Genomic DNA, 15,751 nt, shown 5'->3' with positions numbered 1-15,751 from the left:
TTGGGAGTTAGTGTGGGTAGCACAGAGTTCATGGGCGTGCGGGGGTCAAGTTCTCGAGTGTGACCGTTTCTACGACACGTGCATCGCCTCTAAGTGTGCGAAACAAGTCAGAGCTGTGGCACGCGAGGGAAGTGTGCGTGCGTGTGCGCGCGCGCCAAGTTTAGATGTGGTCACCACCTCCGCGTCAGCCTGGGGCTGTGGGTGCGTGAGGAGGTGCGGCCGGCGGTTTCCTGCTGGCGGGCGGGCGGGCGGGCGTGAGGTCCCGCGAGCGAACCGAGCGCGCCGCTGCTCCCCGGGCCCGTGCGCCGCGCTCGCTGGCTGGCTGGCTGCGGAAGGCAGCAATCGGAGCAGCACTGCCGCCTCTGGCGCGAAGGCTCAGGCGCCTCCTCCCGCCCCAGTCACTGTAGCTCGGCGCACGCTGCCGGCGGCTGCCCTTTCCGCCTCCGGGGAAGAAAACCTGCCGGCTGCCGTCGCGCTGGAACCATGGCCTCGGGCCGAAGGGGCTGGGACAGCTCCCACGAGGATGATCTGCCCGTGTACCTGGCCCGGCCGGGCACCACCGACCAGGTCCCGCGGCAGAAGTACGGCGGCATGTTCTGTAACGTGGAGGGCGCCTTTGAGAGCAAGACGCTGGATTTCGATGCCCTGAGCGTGGGGCAGCGGGGCGCGAAGACGCCCCGGAGCGGCCAGGGCAGCGGCCGCGGCTCGGGGAACCGGCCCGCGGTGGAGGTGGACACCCCGCGCAGGGGCCAAGGCCGGGAGGAGAGCCTGGAGCCCGCGCCCGCGTCGCCCGCGCCCGCTGGGGTGGAGATCCGGAGCGCCACCGGCAAGGAAGTGTTGCAGAACCTCGGCCCCAAGGACAAGGTAAGGGGGCCTGGGTCGCGTCCCTGCCTGCCCTGATTCCTCCTCCAGCCCTGACCGCCATGCCGGGCGCAACTTTCTCCTGCTCACTTTGCACCGAGCTGGGGGACCAGGATGAGGAAAAGGGTTTCCTCCGCTGAGGGCAGCATGACCTCCTAGCCCGGACCCTGGATTCCCACGTGTCCCCAGTTGCAGCATCTCCTCGAGGCAGCATGGGGGCCCCAGCCTGGGGCCCTGGTCCCTACCCCTGCTCTCTGCCGCACCCCGGGGCCATCCGTTCCTGTTCCTGGTGGGTGTGTCAGCTGGGTCAGCCTCACTCACTAAGTAACCAACGGCACAATTGTCTTGGCCCCACTCTGGTCCTGGATTAAATCTCAACCCTGTCACCGGGACAGAGGGCACACTGATGCTCGGAAAATGGGGCCATCTGGATAGAGCCCGGATGAAGGAACAGGATGGGCGGTCCCCCCTCTCACTCTTCAAACGTCGGCGCTGTCCCTGAAACTTCTGGGTGTGGAGCCCCTGTCCTAGCTCTGCGTTTCACATCTGTGTTTGCAAAGAGTGTATTTGTGTATATAGCTTGGCACAAGAGCGGGTATTGGAGGGATCCAGCTGTCTCCACGAGAATTTTGCTATATTTTTGAAAATAGACGAGGGCATTAAGGGTGCACATTAAGCTAGCTGGAGCTGCCAGTTCCCCCGCTGTTCTCACACGTGCCAAAGCCAGTGTCTTCTGTATGTGTATTTTTGAGACATTCGTGTCACCCTGCACTTAGAGCAGGGATGGCATGGAAATCCAGCTTGCCCTAATTTGTGTGTTTGTTTTGTAGAAAATCAGAGCCAGGTTTCAGAAGAGCCAAGGCCAGGGCAGGGCTGGAGGATTCAAAGTTCCCACCGGCCTCCGGGGGTTGGGGAACAATAGTAATTAGGCGTCCTCACCCTTGCTTGGGGCATGGCTGCAGAATCCATCCGTCCTAATACCATCATGAATAACAACCCGACATGGAAATGTCTGCTTCAGAGCGATTACAATGGATGCTTATCCAGGGTTTAGTTGTTTTTCCATTAAAATGCAGGGAGCCGCTGAAAGGCCCGCCTATCTCTCTACTTTTCTTTGATGTTTGGAAATTTGAAGTAAACTTTCAGTAATCCACCTATACCACCAGGGAGAGTACTGATTTAGCACTGTTTAAAAGTGCCATTCACAAAACAATGTCAGTGACCCTGGAATCATTCATTTGGTTTGAGATTTTCACACCATCCTTTGAATGTGGGATTCCGTTAGGCCCTGCTCAGGCGCCCTTTTAGGGGAAACTTCTGATACTCTGAACTGAAGAATGGTCTCCTATAAAGGACCCTGCCCCTCTTGGGATCGGACTCGGTCCATATGGAAATGTTCGCTTCCTGCTCCGAGGGGTGAGAGAAGTGATGGAAAAGGTCAGTAAGGATTGCTCTGAGTCAGTGCTACTCCCTTTGCTAAACCGCCCCAGATAAAATGCCTGGTTTGCAAAATCAAAGGATGGTAACTAAAGAAAGGGAAAATGTTCCTCTTTAAAACCCAGCAATTCGCCCATTTTCCTCCCTTTTGAAAACCCTATACTTTTGGCTCCTAATTGAAAAATAATGATACAACCTAAGCATCAGCAAGATTTCTAGGGCTGCATGGTTGTTTGTAAGCTCTGGCTTGCTGACAGCTTCATCCCTGCCGTGTTATTATCTCTAGTTTGGTGGGATCACAGTGCTAAAGAGACCACAGAGGTTATCTCCGAGCTGTAGCTGATGGCTGTTTACTTGGATTGTGTGGATTTATCTTTGTGGCTGGAATGACCAGCACATTGGAGGTGCTCAATAAATGTCTGAAACGTTAAACTTCCTTAACTAAGCCATCTGTGTTGCCGCACAGAAGTAACATGATCATCCGGCGTCTACTTAAACACTGCCATTGTCAGGGAGCTCACCACCTCCTGAAACAAGTTTTGAATAACTTGAAACAATTAAATTCAGCCCAAATCTGTGCACTTGTGGTTTCTCCAAATTATTCTTCGTTCTGACCTCTAGCGAGATACAGATAAATATGTTATTTATTTTGAGGTATTTTAATCATTTTAAGTATATGGGCTCTTGTATCTCTCAGAAAAGGCTGCATTATGCCATAGTAACAAACAGCCCCAGATCTCAGTGGCTTGATCAAACAATAACAGCTATTTCTTGCTCCAATGTGATCCAGCAAGGAGGTTCTGGTTATCATTGTACCTCACAGACCTAACCTGATGGAGGCTCCAGGATTCAGACTCTTTTTTTGTTTTTAAAAGATTTATTTATTTATTTGCAAGTCAGAGTTACACGGAGAGAGAAGGAGAGGCAGAGAGATAAAGAGGTCTTCCATCCACTGGTTCATTCCCCAATTGGCCGCAATGGCTGGAGCTGTGCAGATCTGAAGCTAGGAGCCAGAAGCCTCTAATGGGTCTCCCATGCAGGTACAGGGGCCCAAGGACTTGGGCCATCTTCTACTGCTTTCCCAGGCCATAGCAGAGAGCTGGATCGGAAATGGAGCAGCTGGAACTTGAACTGGCACCCATCTGGGATGCCAGCACTGCAGGCGGTGGCTTAACTCGCTATGCCACAGTGCTGGCTCCAAGGATTCACTCTTAAACTCCCTTACTAAAGTGATGAACATGGTAGATGCTCATGTTTCACTGGCCAAAGCAAATCATGTGTCCATACCCATTTTCACTGTGGACGTCTTGCCATGATCCGGTAGGACTAGAAATATTTGGCCAATGTCTCTAGTGTCTCTTTCAGAGCGTGGGATGGGCTACTGGGGAGAAAGCTTGCTCTTTATATTATTGTTAGCATGTAACAGCCTCTTTGTGCCTTAATCTCCTTTTCTCCAAAGTGAGGGTAATAATGACTATTTTATACATAATAAATACTCAGAATATAGAAATTATTACTACTACTCTTGAACTTCTGCTACCCTTTGTGTGAGAGCAATGATCACATTCTCTCTACATGTCTCTTGTAGTCTCGCCATTCTGATTTGCTTCTCAGCTTATACTGTATCATGTAAATATTTTTCTGAAAATAGTGCTCCAGATGGGATGGGCTATGGCAAAGTGCATTAGGCTTCTTAATTTTCTGGATTTGTGCACAACATATGCTTCTGTAGTACAAGATTATATCTAGTAATTAAGAATCTGCGGCCTACTGTTATCCCCACAGTAAATTCCCTGTCACTCAAGCTTTCCAAAACTTTTTCACCTAAGCTGCTGTTCAGCTAGGATGTCCTCATTCTACACTGGTTTAATGTTGAATGTAAAATAAAATGTCAAGAAATAAAACTTAACTGTAAAATTTGATTTTTCTTCACTTTATAATATTCATCTCTCTCTTAGCTCATCTTCCTATTATATCATAATAATTTTAAAGCTTAGTGCTGTGAAACAGCACTCCTACCTCTAGTTTTAGACCATCCACATCTTCAGATTTGATTGTAAATACCACTTTTTTTCTCTATGCCTATGAAGAACATATCTTTGTTTTTTCCTTTACTGACAAGGATTCTACAGGTAAGGAAATTGAAACTCAGAGACAATGCTTAGCCACAAGTCAGGTGGATAATAAGTAAGGGAAGCCAAAACATAGGCTGTGATTTTTCTGATCCCCTATCTTTGTTCTCTCCAGACTGGGGTGGGCAGTGGGGTTGCTTCTTTATGTTAATTCAACCAGCCTGACCACTGTGTCACCTGCAGATCTATTAATAGAATGTGAGGGAGGGTAGAGCTTCCCACCACACCTTCAGAAACCTTCCTTTGTCTTGCCACAAGCCTATGATTTAGGGAAGCTTTTGCTAACCAATCTCTTTTCTTCCAAGTTGATTGTGAAGCTATCAAAAGAGATTTTCGTTTTTAAAACAGAAAACTCTTGAAAGGATCAAAATATGCTTTGTCTCTAGCATACAAGATTGTTAACTCATCATAAAGAAATGAGTTTACTTAATAACTTATTAAGAATAAATGTGTAAAAATGTCTCAGGGTTGTACTCCAAATGCCAAGTTCAGGTTTGAGGTAACACTGGATGCTCATATTGTGGTTCCAAAATTGTTAAATGATGTGTTTAGATTTTCCTCATGATAGGCTTTCATATTGCCAGAACTTTCCATGGTGAACTCACACAACTTTTTGTTTATAATTTTAGACCTTAAATGCGTAGAAAAGCCAGGCTAACAGAAAAGTAAATATTTTTTACCATTTCCTAAGATGCTTTTCCTGCACACCAACTTTTGCTAGCAGTGAAAAGATCCCTAGGAGGAGGATATTCATGACATTTGGTTGGCCAGGAGCAAAAACACTGTAAGGACTTCATCAACCTAAGAAAACTGAGAACTGACAGGACACAAGGATGACTTGGGTTTATTGATGCCTCCTGCCAGGAGCTTTTCTACTTTCTGACTTCCCATTTGGGTCACTTTTGTGCAAGATGTTATCTTTGTAAGGTTGACAGGGGATCTGTGTGTAGAGGGAGAGAATTTGAAAGCAATGAGATGTAGCTTTTACCTTCTTACCATTTTTCATTTGTCTTTTTTTTTTTTTTTTTTGTCTTGGGCTAAATTTTATTAAGTGACTCAGAGAAGTCAGCACGCTCCGTCTTACTCTACAAAATGGAACACAGCTGGAAATAAGAATTCTAGGTTTACAAAAGCCCCTCCAGTCATGGAAATCCAGAGCCTGCCGTGTAAATGCGTTTTATAAGACCTCGCTGACAACCTTTGTACGTAGGCTAGGAAAAAAGGCTCCTGCTTACCTGGCTTGCAGACCACACTTGAATCTGGGAGTGCGCTTCCTTACCCAAACTTGGAAGTGTTTGAAGTCTTTGAGCTTTGCTTCAACTTGACAGTCAGCATGTGAGCAACATAAAAATGTGCCCTGTAAGTAATGCTGGGATTGGCAGAGTTCCCTCGAAGTAATGGTCCCCAGAGACAGGGTTTTGCTGACAGCTTTTGTAAGTAATGTTTGAGACAGCCAGAGCTCTCCTTGACTCCTAGGGCTGGTTCTCTTTGTGATTAATCTCCGCTGGGCTTATTCCTACCAACAGTGTTCCGGCGAGGCCGAGATGAAGATGACTAGGAACTGGAAATTGCGCTCTGTGACTGCAAACTCAGCCTTTTATTTTCTGGAGGAGGCAGAAGGTCCATTTAGGTGGATAAGCACTTTTTAAATTAAGATTCTGGGAAAACGTAATGTTTAAACATATCAGCGCTCTTACCATGGAATCACATAACATTAAAAAAAAAAAGTCTACTCCATTGAAGTACAATAAGATGAGTCTGAAAAAACTAAAAAAAAAACCTGGATAAAGTATTAGCAGTTTCAGCTACCTGACCTAAGCCTTTCACCTGCTGTGCAACTTGGACAAATTACCTCCCCTCTCTCTGAGCTATGGTTTCCTCCTTTCCAGTCAGTATGCTAATGGCCTGCAAACTTTTTTGATTGGGCATCTCTATCCAAAACTGTTTTGAATATATATCACATTCCATATGTGTGTGTCTGCCTGTGCCTATGGATTATATATATATGGACATATATACATTGCATATTCAAATATTTTCTTAATCTGGCCTTATAAAATGTAAGCAAAAAAGCATAAACTATAAAAAGATATGTCATAAAAATTCAAATATAAATCTTGATCTTTTTTTCCCCCTTAATACCAGTGGCCTGTCTTGGCTAACCAGTAGGATGAATGCTTGGAAACTTATGGTCTATATGTAAACCAATGATATAACGGTCAGTCCCAATATTATATTCATTAATATAGTTTGTTAATATAAAAATAATTGTAAAAATAATATAAAAATAATTGTATTTTTATTAATATAGTTTGTTAATGATTCATTAATAGGTTTGTTGTTAGTCTGAGTTCTTCAGGGATATATGCCCTTTTATTGAACACTTTCTAGGAGAAAGGTTCAAAATTATTGAAGGCTCTTGATGAATCTTTAGAGTAGGTAATGGATGGTGCCCCAAGCCCTCACTTAATAAATAAATATGTGGGGTGTCTCTGGGTGTGGCTAAAAGAACACCATAAACATGATAATTAGTCTATATCTCCCTTCACCTGTAAGTTGTTTATTAGAAAAATATTATTAAACTCCAGTTATGTAGATGTACAATCAGAAACAAATGTTGGAGGTATAAAGACAAAGCATACAGATAAACAACAGGAAAACATAAACTATCTTTCCTCATAATCTTTGAGAGAAAATTTCCACTAACCAGATAATGTATTTGCTTCTTATCTTTGTGTGTGTGTGTGTGTGTGTGTATGTCTGTGCGAGACATGTGTAATGTTTTTCAAAATAATTGAGAAAATAGAGTATTTCTGTCTTCAAACCATTTTTACCACTTGCAGTGGTCTGAATGTTTGTGGCTCCCCTAATTCGTGCATTGAAAGCCTGACTCCCAAGGTGACAGTATTAGGAGGGGGGCTGTTCAGGCGGGGAGTGGGTCTTCGAGGTGGAGGCCTCAGGGGTGGGACTGATGCTTCCCAGAGGAGGTTCTAGAAAGCTGCATAGCCTCTTCTTCCACGTGAGAACACAGCCAGGAGCTGTCAGCCAGGAAGTAGACCTCCACCAACACCGGCCTTCTCAGCCTCCAGAACTCTAGGACACAGATCTCTGTTGTTTCTAAGCCCCTTAGTGTGTGGTGTTTTGTTACAGCATCCCGAAAGTAGTAGGTCAGCTCTTGGAAAAGAGGCTACTAAGCTTTGATGTGGAGAGCAGTGTTAGGTTCACAGCAAAGTTAAATGGGAAGTGCAGAGTTCTCACACTCCTGTGCCTCTGTGTGGGCACAACCTCCCTCACTCGCAGCGTCTCACCCCAGCAGGGGACATTGGGTAAGTCCATGGGGCTACACTGGCACAGCACGGGAACCCGGCAGCATCAGCTTATGGTAGGGTTCACTCTCGGTGTTGTGCATTCTGTGGGTTCGGACAAGCAGTGATGACATGGATCTGCCATGCGGTTTCTTGCAGAAGACTCACTGCCCTAAGACCACCGATCTGTGCTGTTCCTATTCATCCCTCCCTCCCCACCCATGTGCTGTCAACCACTGTCCTTTTTGTTGTCTCATAGTTTTGTCTTCTCCAGGTTGTCATAATGTTGGAGCCATGCAGTATTTAGCTTTTTCATACAGATTCCTCCACGTCTTTTCATGGCTTGAGAGCATATTTCCTTTCTAGTACTGAATAATATTTCATTGGTTGTACTGTAGTTATTTATTCCTGTACCTACTGAAGCACATCTAAGTTTTGGCAATTACAAATAAAGCTGCTGTGAATCTCTATATGCAGGTTCTGTGTGAACACAAGTTTTCAGGCCATTTGGCTAAATGTCAAGGAGCACAATTGCTGGATCATAATAAGAGTATGTTTAGTTTTGTAAGCACTAAGTTGTCTTCCAAAGTGGTATACCAATTTGTATTCCCAGCAGCAACAAATGACAGTCCTATTGCTCCACATTCTTACCCCCATTGGATGTTGTCAGTGTTCTGCATTCTAATGGGTATATAGTGATATCTCACTGTCATTTTTATTTGTAATTCCCTAGGGACATAGGAAATTAAAATTTTTTATATGCTTACTTGCCATCTGAATGTCATCTTTGGTAAAGTGGCCCATTTATTTGTGGTTTTTTTTTTTTTTTTTAATTGCTGAGCTTTAAGAATTCTTCGCACATTTTGGACAACAGTCCTTCATCACATTTGTGTATTTTACGTTTTTTTCTCTCACCATGGTGTTTATCATTTTCTTGACATTGTCTTCACAGAGCATACGTTTTTAATTTTAACTCTAATTTATCATTTATTTCTTTTGTGGATTTTGCTTTTGATGTTGTATTTTAAAAATTATCATTTTGAGAATTGATTATTGTCTCTACTCTTGAGGAACAGTGTTTTTTTCTTCTTACTGTATGTTAAATTCTTTACTTAGTGGAAGATTAATTGTATGATTATTAAATAGACTGAAAGTATGTTATTTTAAAAATTAAAAGAAAGGATAAGAAAGGGAGGAGGAGGGAGGGTAAGATAGTGGGTGAGAGGGAGGGTGGGTGAGAAGTATCATTATGCTCAATCTGTGTATATGAAATACATGAAATTTGTTCACCTTATGTAAATAATAAAAAAGCAAATGAAAGAAATGATCATCATACCATGATACCAACATTATCGTCCATGTGATCTGCTAGGAGTTTTATAATTTCACATTTCATATTTTTGTCTATGATCTATTTGAAGATAATTTTTGTGAAGAGCATATTTTCTGTATTTAGATTTAATTTTTGCATGGAAATATTTAGTATGCACAATACCTTGGAAAGACCATCTTTGCTCCATTGTATTGCATTTGCTAAAATCAAATGAGTGTATGTTGTCTATCTCTGGGCTCACTCTTCTGTCCATTTATCTGTTTGTCTCTTCTTTTGCCAGCACCACACTTCTTGATTCCTATAGCTTTGTACTAAGTCCTGAAGTTGCGTAGTGTCAGGTCTTTGACTTAGATCTTTCCCTTCAATGTTGAGTTAACTCTTCTTGGTCTTTTGCCTTTCATATAAACTTAGGATCAGTTTATTGATATCCACAAAATAACTTAGTGGAATTTTGATTGGAATTTCATTAATTTTCTCTGTTTATTCCCTGTTTGCAATTTCATTGATTTATACTCTAATTTTTATTGTTAAAATAAATGTATTTATTATTAGAAAAAGAAATCTTTTCTTCTGCTCACTTTGAATTTGATTTGTTCTTGTTATTCTGTTACCTAAAGTAGAAGTTTAGATTACTGATTTTATTTTTTTTAAAGATTGATTTATTTATTTGTAGGGCAGAGTTAAAGAGTGGCAGAGGTGGAGGCAGAGAGAGAGAGGTCTTCCATCCATTGGTTCACTCTTCAAATGGCTGCAATGGCCAGGGAACTATGGCAATCTGAAGCCAGGAGCCTGGAGCTTCTTCTGGGTCTCTCCCGTGAGTGCGGGGGTCTATGGACTTCAGCCATCTTCCACTGCTTTCCCAGGTCATAGCGAGAGCTGGATCAGAAGTTGAGCAGCCAGGATTTGAACCAGTGCCCACATGGGATGTCGGCACTGCAGGGGGAGGCTTTACCTGCTATGCCACAACGCCGGCCCCATTTTACTGATTTTAGATCTTCCTTTGAATCTGTAGATCAAGTTGGGAAGAATATTGAATTGTCCTGTTTATAAGCATGGAATATGTCTTCATAGATTTGGTTCTTCTATGCTATCTTTCATAGGAGTTTTCTACTTTCTTCACATAGATTTTGTACATATTTTGTTAGGTTTCTACCTAAGTATTTCATTTTTGGAGTGCCAGTGAAAATGGTAATGTTCTTTAATTTCAAATTCAACTTGTTCAGTGCTGATAAGTAAGAAAATAATAAACTTTTTAATGTTAATCATGTTTTCTGCAACTTGATATAATCACTAATAAGTTCCTGGCTATAATCACTAACTAGTTCCAAGAAATTTATTTTTCCCCTTCAGGTTTTCCTAAAAGATGATCATGTCATTTGCTAAAAGAGAAGGTTTACTTCTTCCTTCCCAATCTGTATTTCTTTTATTTCCTTTCCTTGTGTAATTGCATTAGTTAGGACTTCAGTATGATGTTTAAAAGCATGTTAAAAAGGTGCTTCCTTGCCTCATTTCTGATTTTAGCAGGAAAATCTTCAATTTCTCGTCTTTAAGTATGACGGATGTTAGCTGTACGTGTATTGTACTTGCTGTTTATCGGGGTGAGGATGTTTCCCTCTATTCCTGATTTGGTGAGCTTTTATTATGAGTGTGTGTTGGATTTTCCAACATTTCGTTATTGTTCATGTGATTGTGTGACTTTTCTTTTTTAGCGTATAGGTGTGATGGAGTAGATTAATTTTCTTTTGGATGTTGAACTAGTCTTGCATATTTGGACTTAATCCCACTCACTTGTAGTAACACTACTTTTTATACATTGTTGGCTTTGAGTTGTTGAGCACTTCTGCATTTATGTTTATAAGAAATATTGTTGTATAATTTGCTTTTTTTGTACTATCTGTGTCTGCTTTTGGTATTATGGCAATGCTGACCTCATAGAATAGTTAAGAAGCATTTCCACTGCTTCTGTTTCTGGAAGAGATTGTAAAGAATTGGTATAATTTCTTTGTTAAGTGTTAGGTAGAATTCACAGTGAACTCATTTGGGCCTGGTGCTTTCTGTTTTGGATTATGAATTGCCCATTCAGTTTCCTTAATAAATGTAGACCTACCTATTTTTATTTTTGATTTCTTCTAGTGTGGGTTTTGGCAATGTTTGTCTTTCCAGGAATTGTTCCATTTCTTGTGTGATATCAAATTTGTGGGTATAGAGTTATTCATAATATTTGTTTATTATTCTTTTAGTATCCAAGAAGTCTGTAATTATGTTTCTCTTTTACTTCTGTTATTAGTAATCTGCTTTTTTCTCCTTTTTTCTTTGTTAGCCTGGCTAGATGCTTGTTAATTTTATTGATCTTTTAAAAGAACCAACTTTTGGTTTTGTTGATTTTCTTTATTTCCTGTTTTCAATTTCACTGATTTCTATTCTAATTTTTATTATTAAAATACATTTATTTATTATTAAAACAAGGAATTGTTTCTTCTGTTCAGTTTGGATTTGCTCTTTTCATTCTAAGTTGTCTAAAGTAGAAGTTTAGATATCTGATTTTAAATCTTTCTTTTTTTCTAATTTGTGCATTAAGTGCTCTAGAATCCTCTCTAAACACTGCTTTAGTTGTATCACACAAATTTTGATAGGTTTTATTTTCATTTTCATTTGGTTAAAAATATTTTTAAGATTTTTGAGATTTATCCCTTGATCCATGTGCTCTCTAAAACTGTATTGGGGTAGGTATTTGGCCTACAGATTAAAATGCCAGTCAGGAAGCCTAAATCCTGTAATAGAGTGCTTGGGTTTGAGTTCTGGCTCCATTCTAGAGCCCAGCCTCCTGCCAGTGCACACCCTTGGAAGCAGTAGGTGACGGCTCAAAACGTTGAGGCCCTGCCACTCAGTGGGAGATCTGGCTTGGGTTCCTGCCTCCTGACTTTAACTTGGCCCAGCCACAGCTGTCGCAGGCATTCTGGGAATGACCAGTGCATAGGATCTCTGTCTCTCAAATTAAAAAACAAATTGTGTTGTTTAATCTCCAAAGTATTTTGGGGTTTCCTAGATGTCATTCTATTATTGATTTCCAGTATGATTTCATTCTTGTGACAGTAGGCATTGTATGATTTCTGTTCTTTTAAATGTGTTAGGATGTGTTTTATGGCCCAGAATGTGGCCTGTCTTGGTGAGTCCTCCTTATGAGTCTCAGAGGGACATGTAATCTGATGTTGCTGGGTAGTGTTGATGTAAATGCTCATTATATCCCTTTGATTTAGAGTACTGTTCAGTTCAATGATGCCCTTAAGGATTTTCTATCTGAAATCTGTCCATTTCTAATACAGAAGTCTTAAAGTCTCCAACTAGAATAGAGGGTTAACCTATCAGTGGAGTTCCATCAGTTTTTGCCTCGTTTTTTGATGCTTATGTTAGGCACATCCACGCTGAGGATTGGTACATTGGCTTAGAGTAGTGATCCGTTGCCATTATGCTATACCCTTTTTATCCTCAGGAACTTTCCTTGCTCTGAAACCTGTTCTATATGAAATTCATAAAGCCGGCCGGCGCCGTGGCTCAATAGGCTAATCCTCCACCTTGCGGCGCCGGCACACCGGGTTCTAGTCCCGGTCGGGGCGCCGGATTCTGTCCCGGTTGCCCCTCTTCCAGGCCAGCTCTCTGCTATGGCCAGGGAGTGCAGTGAAGGATGGCCCAGGTGCTTGGGCCCTGCACCTCATGGGAGACCAGGAAAAGCACCTGGCTCCTGGCTCCTGCCATCGGATCAGCGCGGTGCGCCGGCTGCAGCGGCGGCCATTGGAGGGTGAACCAACGGCAAAGGAAGACCTTTCTCTCTGTCTCTCTCTCACTGTCCACTCTGCCTGTCAAAAATAAAAAAAAAAAAAAAAAAAATTCATAAAGCCACTTGTGCTTTTTTGGTTGATACTAGCAGGGTATATCTTTCTCCTTTCCTTTCCTTTTTATCTATTTGTATCTTTATATTTAAGGTGGGTTTCTATTGTCAACATACGGTTGGATCTTGGTTTTTGATCCATTCTAAAACATTGTATCTTAAATGGTATCTTTAGGGCATTGGCATTTGAAGTTATTATAATTGGATTAATACCTACCATATTTGCTTGCTTATTTTATTTGTTGTCCTTGTCTTTGTTCTTATTTTTGCGTTCCATACCTTTTCTTGTTTTCTGTTGTTTTTGAATTTAACATTTTGTATGACTTCAGCTTTTCTGCTTTATTGGTATATCAATTTCACTTCTGTTTTTACTTTTTCAGTGGTTGCCATAAAGTTTGCAATGTATATTTAAAACCAATTAAAGTTCACTTTCAAAGAACAGTTCACCACTTCATGAGTAGTGCAATACTATATCCACAACATAATATTCTTGATTGTTCCCTCCCTTTCCTTATATTATTGTTTTCATTTCAGTTACATATATGAATATATGTACATAAGCATACATAACCAAGTGCATGGTTACCATTATAATTTGAATAAGCTATTATCTCTTAGCTCTACTAAGAAGAAAAATAATTTTTTAATTTTTTCCTTGCTTGCTCATTCTCTGGGGTCCCTCCTTTCTTCCTTTAGATCTGAGTGTCTGACCTGTATAATTTTCCTTCTCTTTGAAGCATTGTTTTCTTGCAAGGCTGGTCTGCTGGAAATCAGTTCCCTCAATTTTTATCCGTCTGAGCCTCCCCTTCACTTTTGAAGGAGGACCTTTAGGGCTATTTCCCTCCTCTCTGCTGGTTTCTGAGCGGAGGTCTGAGTGACTCTCACGTTGTTCTTCTGGGGGCTGGTGTGTCTTTGCTGTAGCTTGAGCCAAGATCGTTCTCTTCATTTTTGACTTTCGGGAGTTTGCTGTGATGTGACGTGTGGTTTTTTGGCCTGCGTCCTGCTTGCACTGCTCAGAGCAGCTGTCCTCCCAGATCTGCAGCTTGGTGTCTGACATTAATATGAGGAAATTCTCAGTCATGATCTCTTCAAGTAGCACTTCTGTTCCTTCCCTTCCCCTCCTCCTGGTGTTCCTGTGTGGACATATTACACCTTTGGTAGTTGTCACACCATTCCTGAACATTCTGGATGGTTTTTGTTTTTCATTTTTTTAACTCTTAAAAATTTAAATGTATTTATTTTAAAGACAGCGAGACATCTTCCATCCTCTGATACATTCCTCAAGTGCCCACAACAGCAGGGGCTGGGCCAGGCTGAAACTCGGGGCCGGAACTTGGTCTCCCTTGTGGGTGGTGGGGGCCCAAGTGTTTGAGGCATCGCCTGTTGCCTCCCAGGGTGTACATTTGGAGGAAGCTGGATTTGGAAGCAGAGATGGGACATGAACCAGGTGTTCTGAAATGGGACGTGGCCATCCCAAGAGGTGTCATAGTTGCTGTCAAATGCCTACCCCTTCTGCATTTTTTGTTTCCTCATTGCTTTTCAGTTTTGGAATTTTTTGCTTTTTATTGTTATGTTCTGAAGCTCAGACATTCTTTCCACATCATGTCTCCACTAATGATAAGCTCATCAAAAGTCTTCAGTTTTTGTGCAGGGCTTTTGATCTCTAGCATTTCTTTTTGATCCTTAGAATTTCTGTCTGCTTACGTTGACAAAACCTAGAAGAATAACTGTCTTGGATATGTGATTCAAGTTCCTATAGTGATACAGCTAGATATGAACAAAGTTAGCATTTTTTAAAAGATTTATTTATTGATTTGAAAGAGTTACAGAGAGAGAAGGAAAGACAGAGAGAGAGAGAGAGAAAGATCTTCCATCCACTGCTTCACACTCCAAATGGCCACAACAGCCAAGGCTGGGCTAGGTTGAAGGCAGAAGCTTCATCCAGGTCTCCCACATGGGTGCAGGGGCCCAGTCACTTGGGCCATCATCTGTTGCTTTCTCAGGCACATTGGCAAGGAGCTGGATCAGAAATAGAGTAGTCCAGACACGAACTGGCACCCATATGGGTTGCTGGCATCGCACGCTGCAGCTTAACCTGCTACGCCACAATGCTGGCCCCCAAAGTTAGAATTTAAGCTGAGAGACTGTCTATTGCTTTCTCTCTGCCCCCATAATGTTTTCTGGTGTAGTGGCAGCTACGCATGGTTACTGAATGGGAGTTCAGCACCTAGAACAGACTTGACTAAGAAAATTATACAAAATAAATTTTCTAATAGTGGGAATTTCTGATAAGTGTGAGCATGAGACTCACAGAAGCAAAATAGAAACAAGAATTTGGTCAAGTCCAACAGGTGAACCCAGTAGCTAAAGTAGAAAATATCAAAAGCTATGTGGCCCTAGACAGAGGCTAGCAACCTAACAGGGAGAGGAAGAAGTAGAAAAAGAGACAGATAGTTGTGGGATGTGCCCTGCGTGCTTTACGATTATTTTTATTAACTCTTACGTCTTGGGAGGGGGCAGGCTGAGTTAAAGGCATTTGCTAAGTGCTGATAGTATTCCAAGGATGATGGCAGAATAGGGCTACAATCCAACTTCGTGTGACATTGGAGTCCACCCACCACTATTCTACATGATCTCCTCTGGGGGCAGAAGCATTTGTTTTATTTCCAAGTAACTAAATGGTATCTAAAAAGATGTAATACTTACAATGAGTTGGAAGTGGGTTTAGGGAGGGGCTTTATTGCTCTATTATTTCCACATCCTGCCACTTAGCTAGAAATAAATGAGATAGTGAAAT

The 15,751-nt window shown here is 42.0% G+C and overlaps 1 protein-coding gene across 1 annotated transcript in view; it reads left to right on the top strand.

Annotated features, from left to right (window-relative positions):
- The first annotated feature begins 338 nt into the window (after window positions 1–338).
- The window catches only part of DPYSL3 (dihydropyrimidinase like 3), a 120,277-nt gene continuing 104,864 nt past the window's right edge, over window positions 339–15,751 (top strand). The window contains exon 1 of the mRNA XM_002710291.5: window positions 339–864. Within this exon, the coding sequence (XP_002710337.1) occupies window positions 484–864 (381 nt within the window). The 5' untranslated portion in view covers window positions 339–483. The remainder of the gene's footprint in view (window positions 865–15,751) is intronic.

The sequence above is a fragment of the Oryctolagus cuniculus genome, chromosome 6, assembly GCF_964237555.1.
Source record: "Oryctolagus cuniculus chromosome 6, mOryCun1.1, whole genome shotgun sequence".
In the NCBI taxonomy this organism is placed as follows: domain Eukaryota; kingdom Metazoa; phylum Chordata; class Mammalia; order Lagomorpha; family Leporidae; genus Oryctolagus; species Oryctolagus cuniculus.
This window is presented reverse-complemented; position numbering and strand designations above follow the sequence as displayed.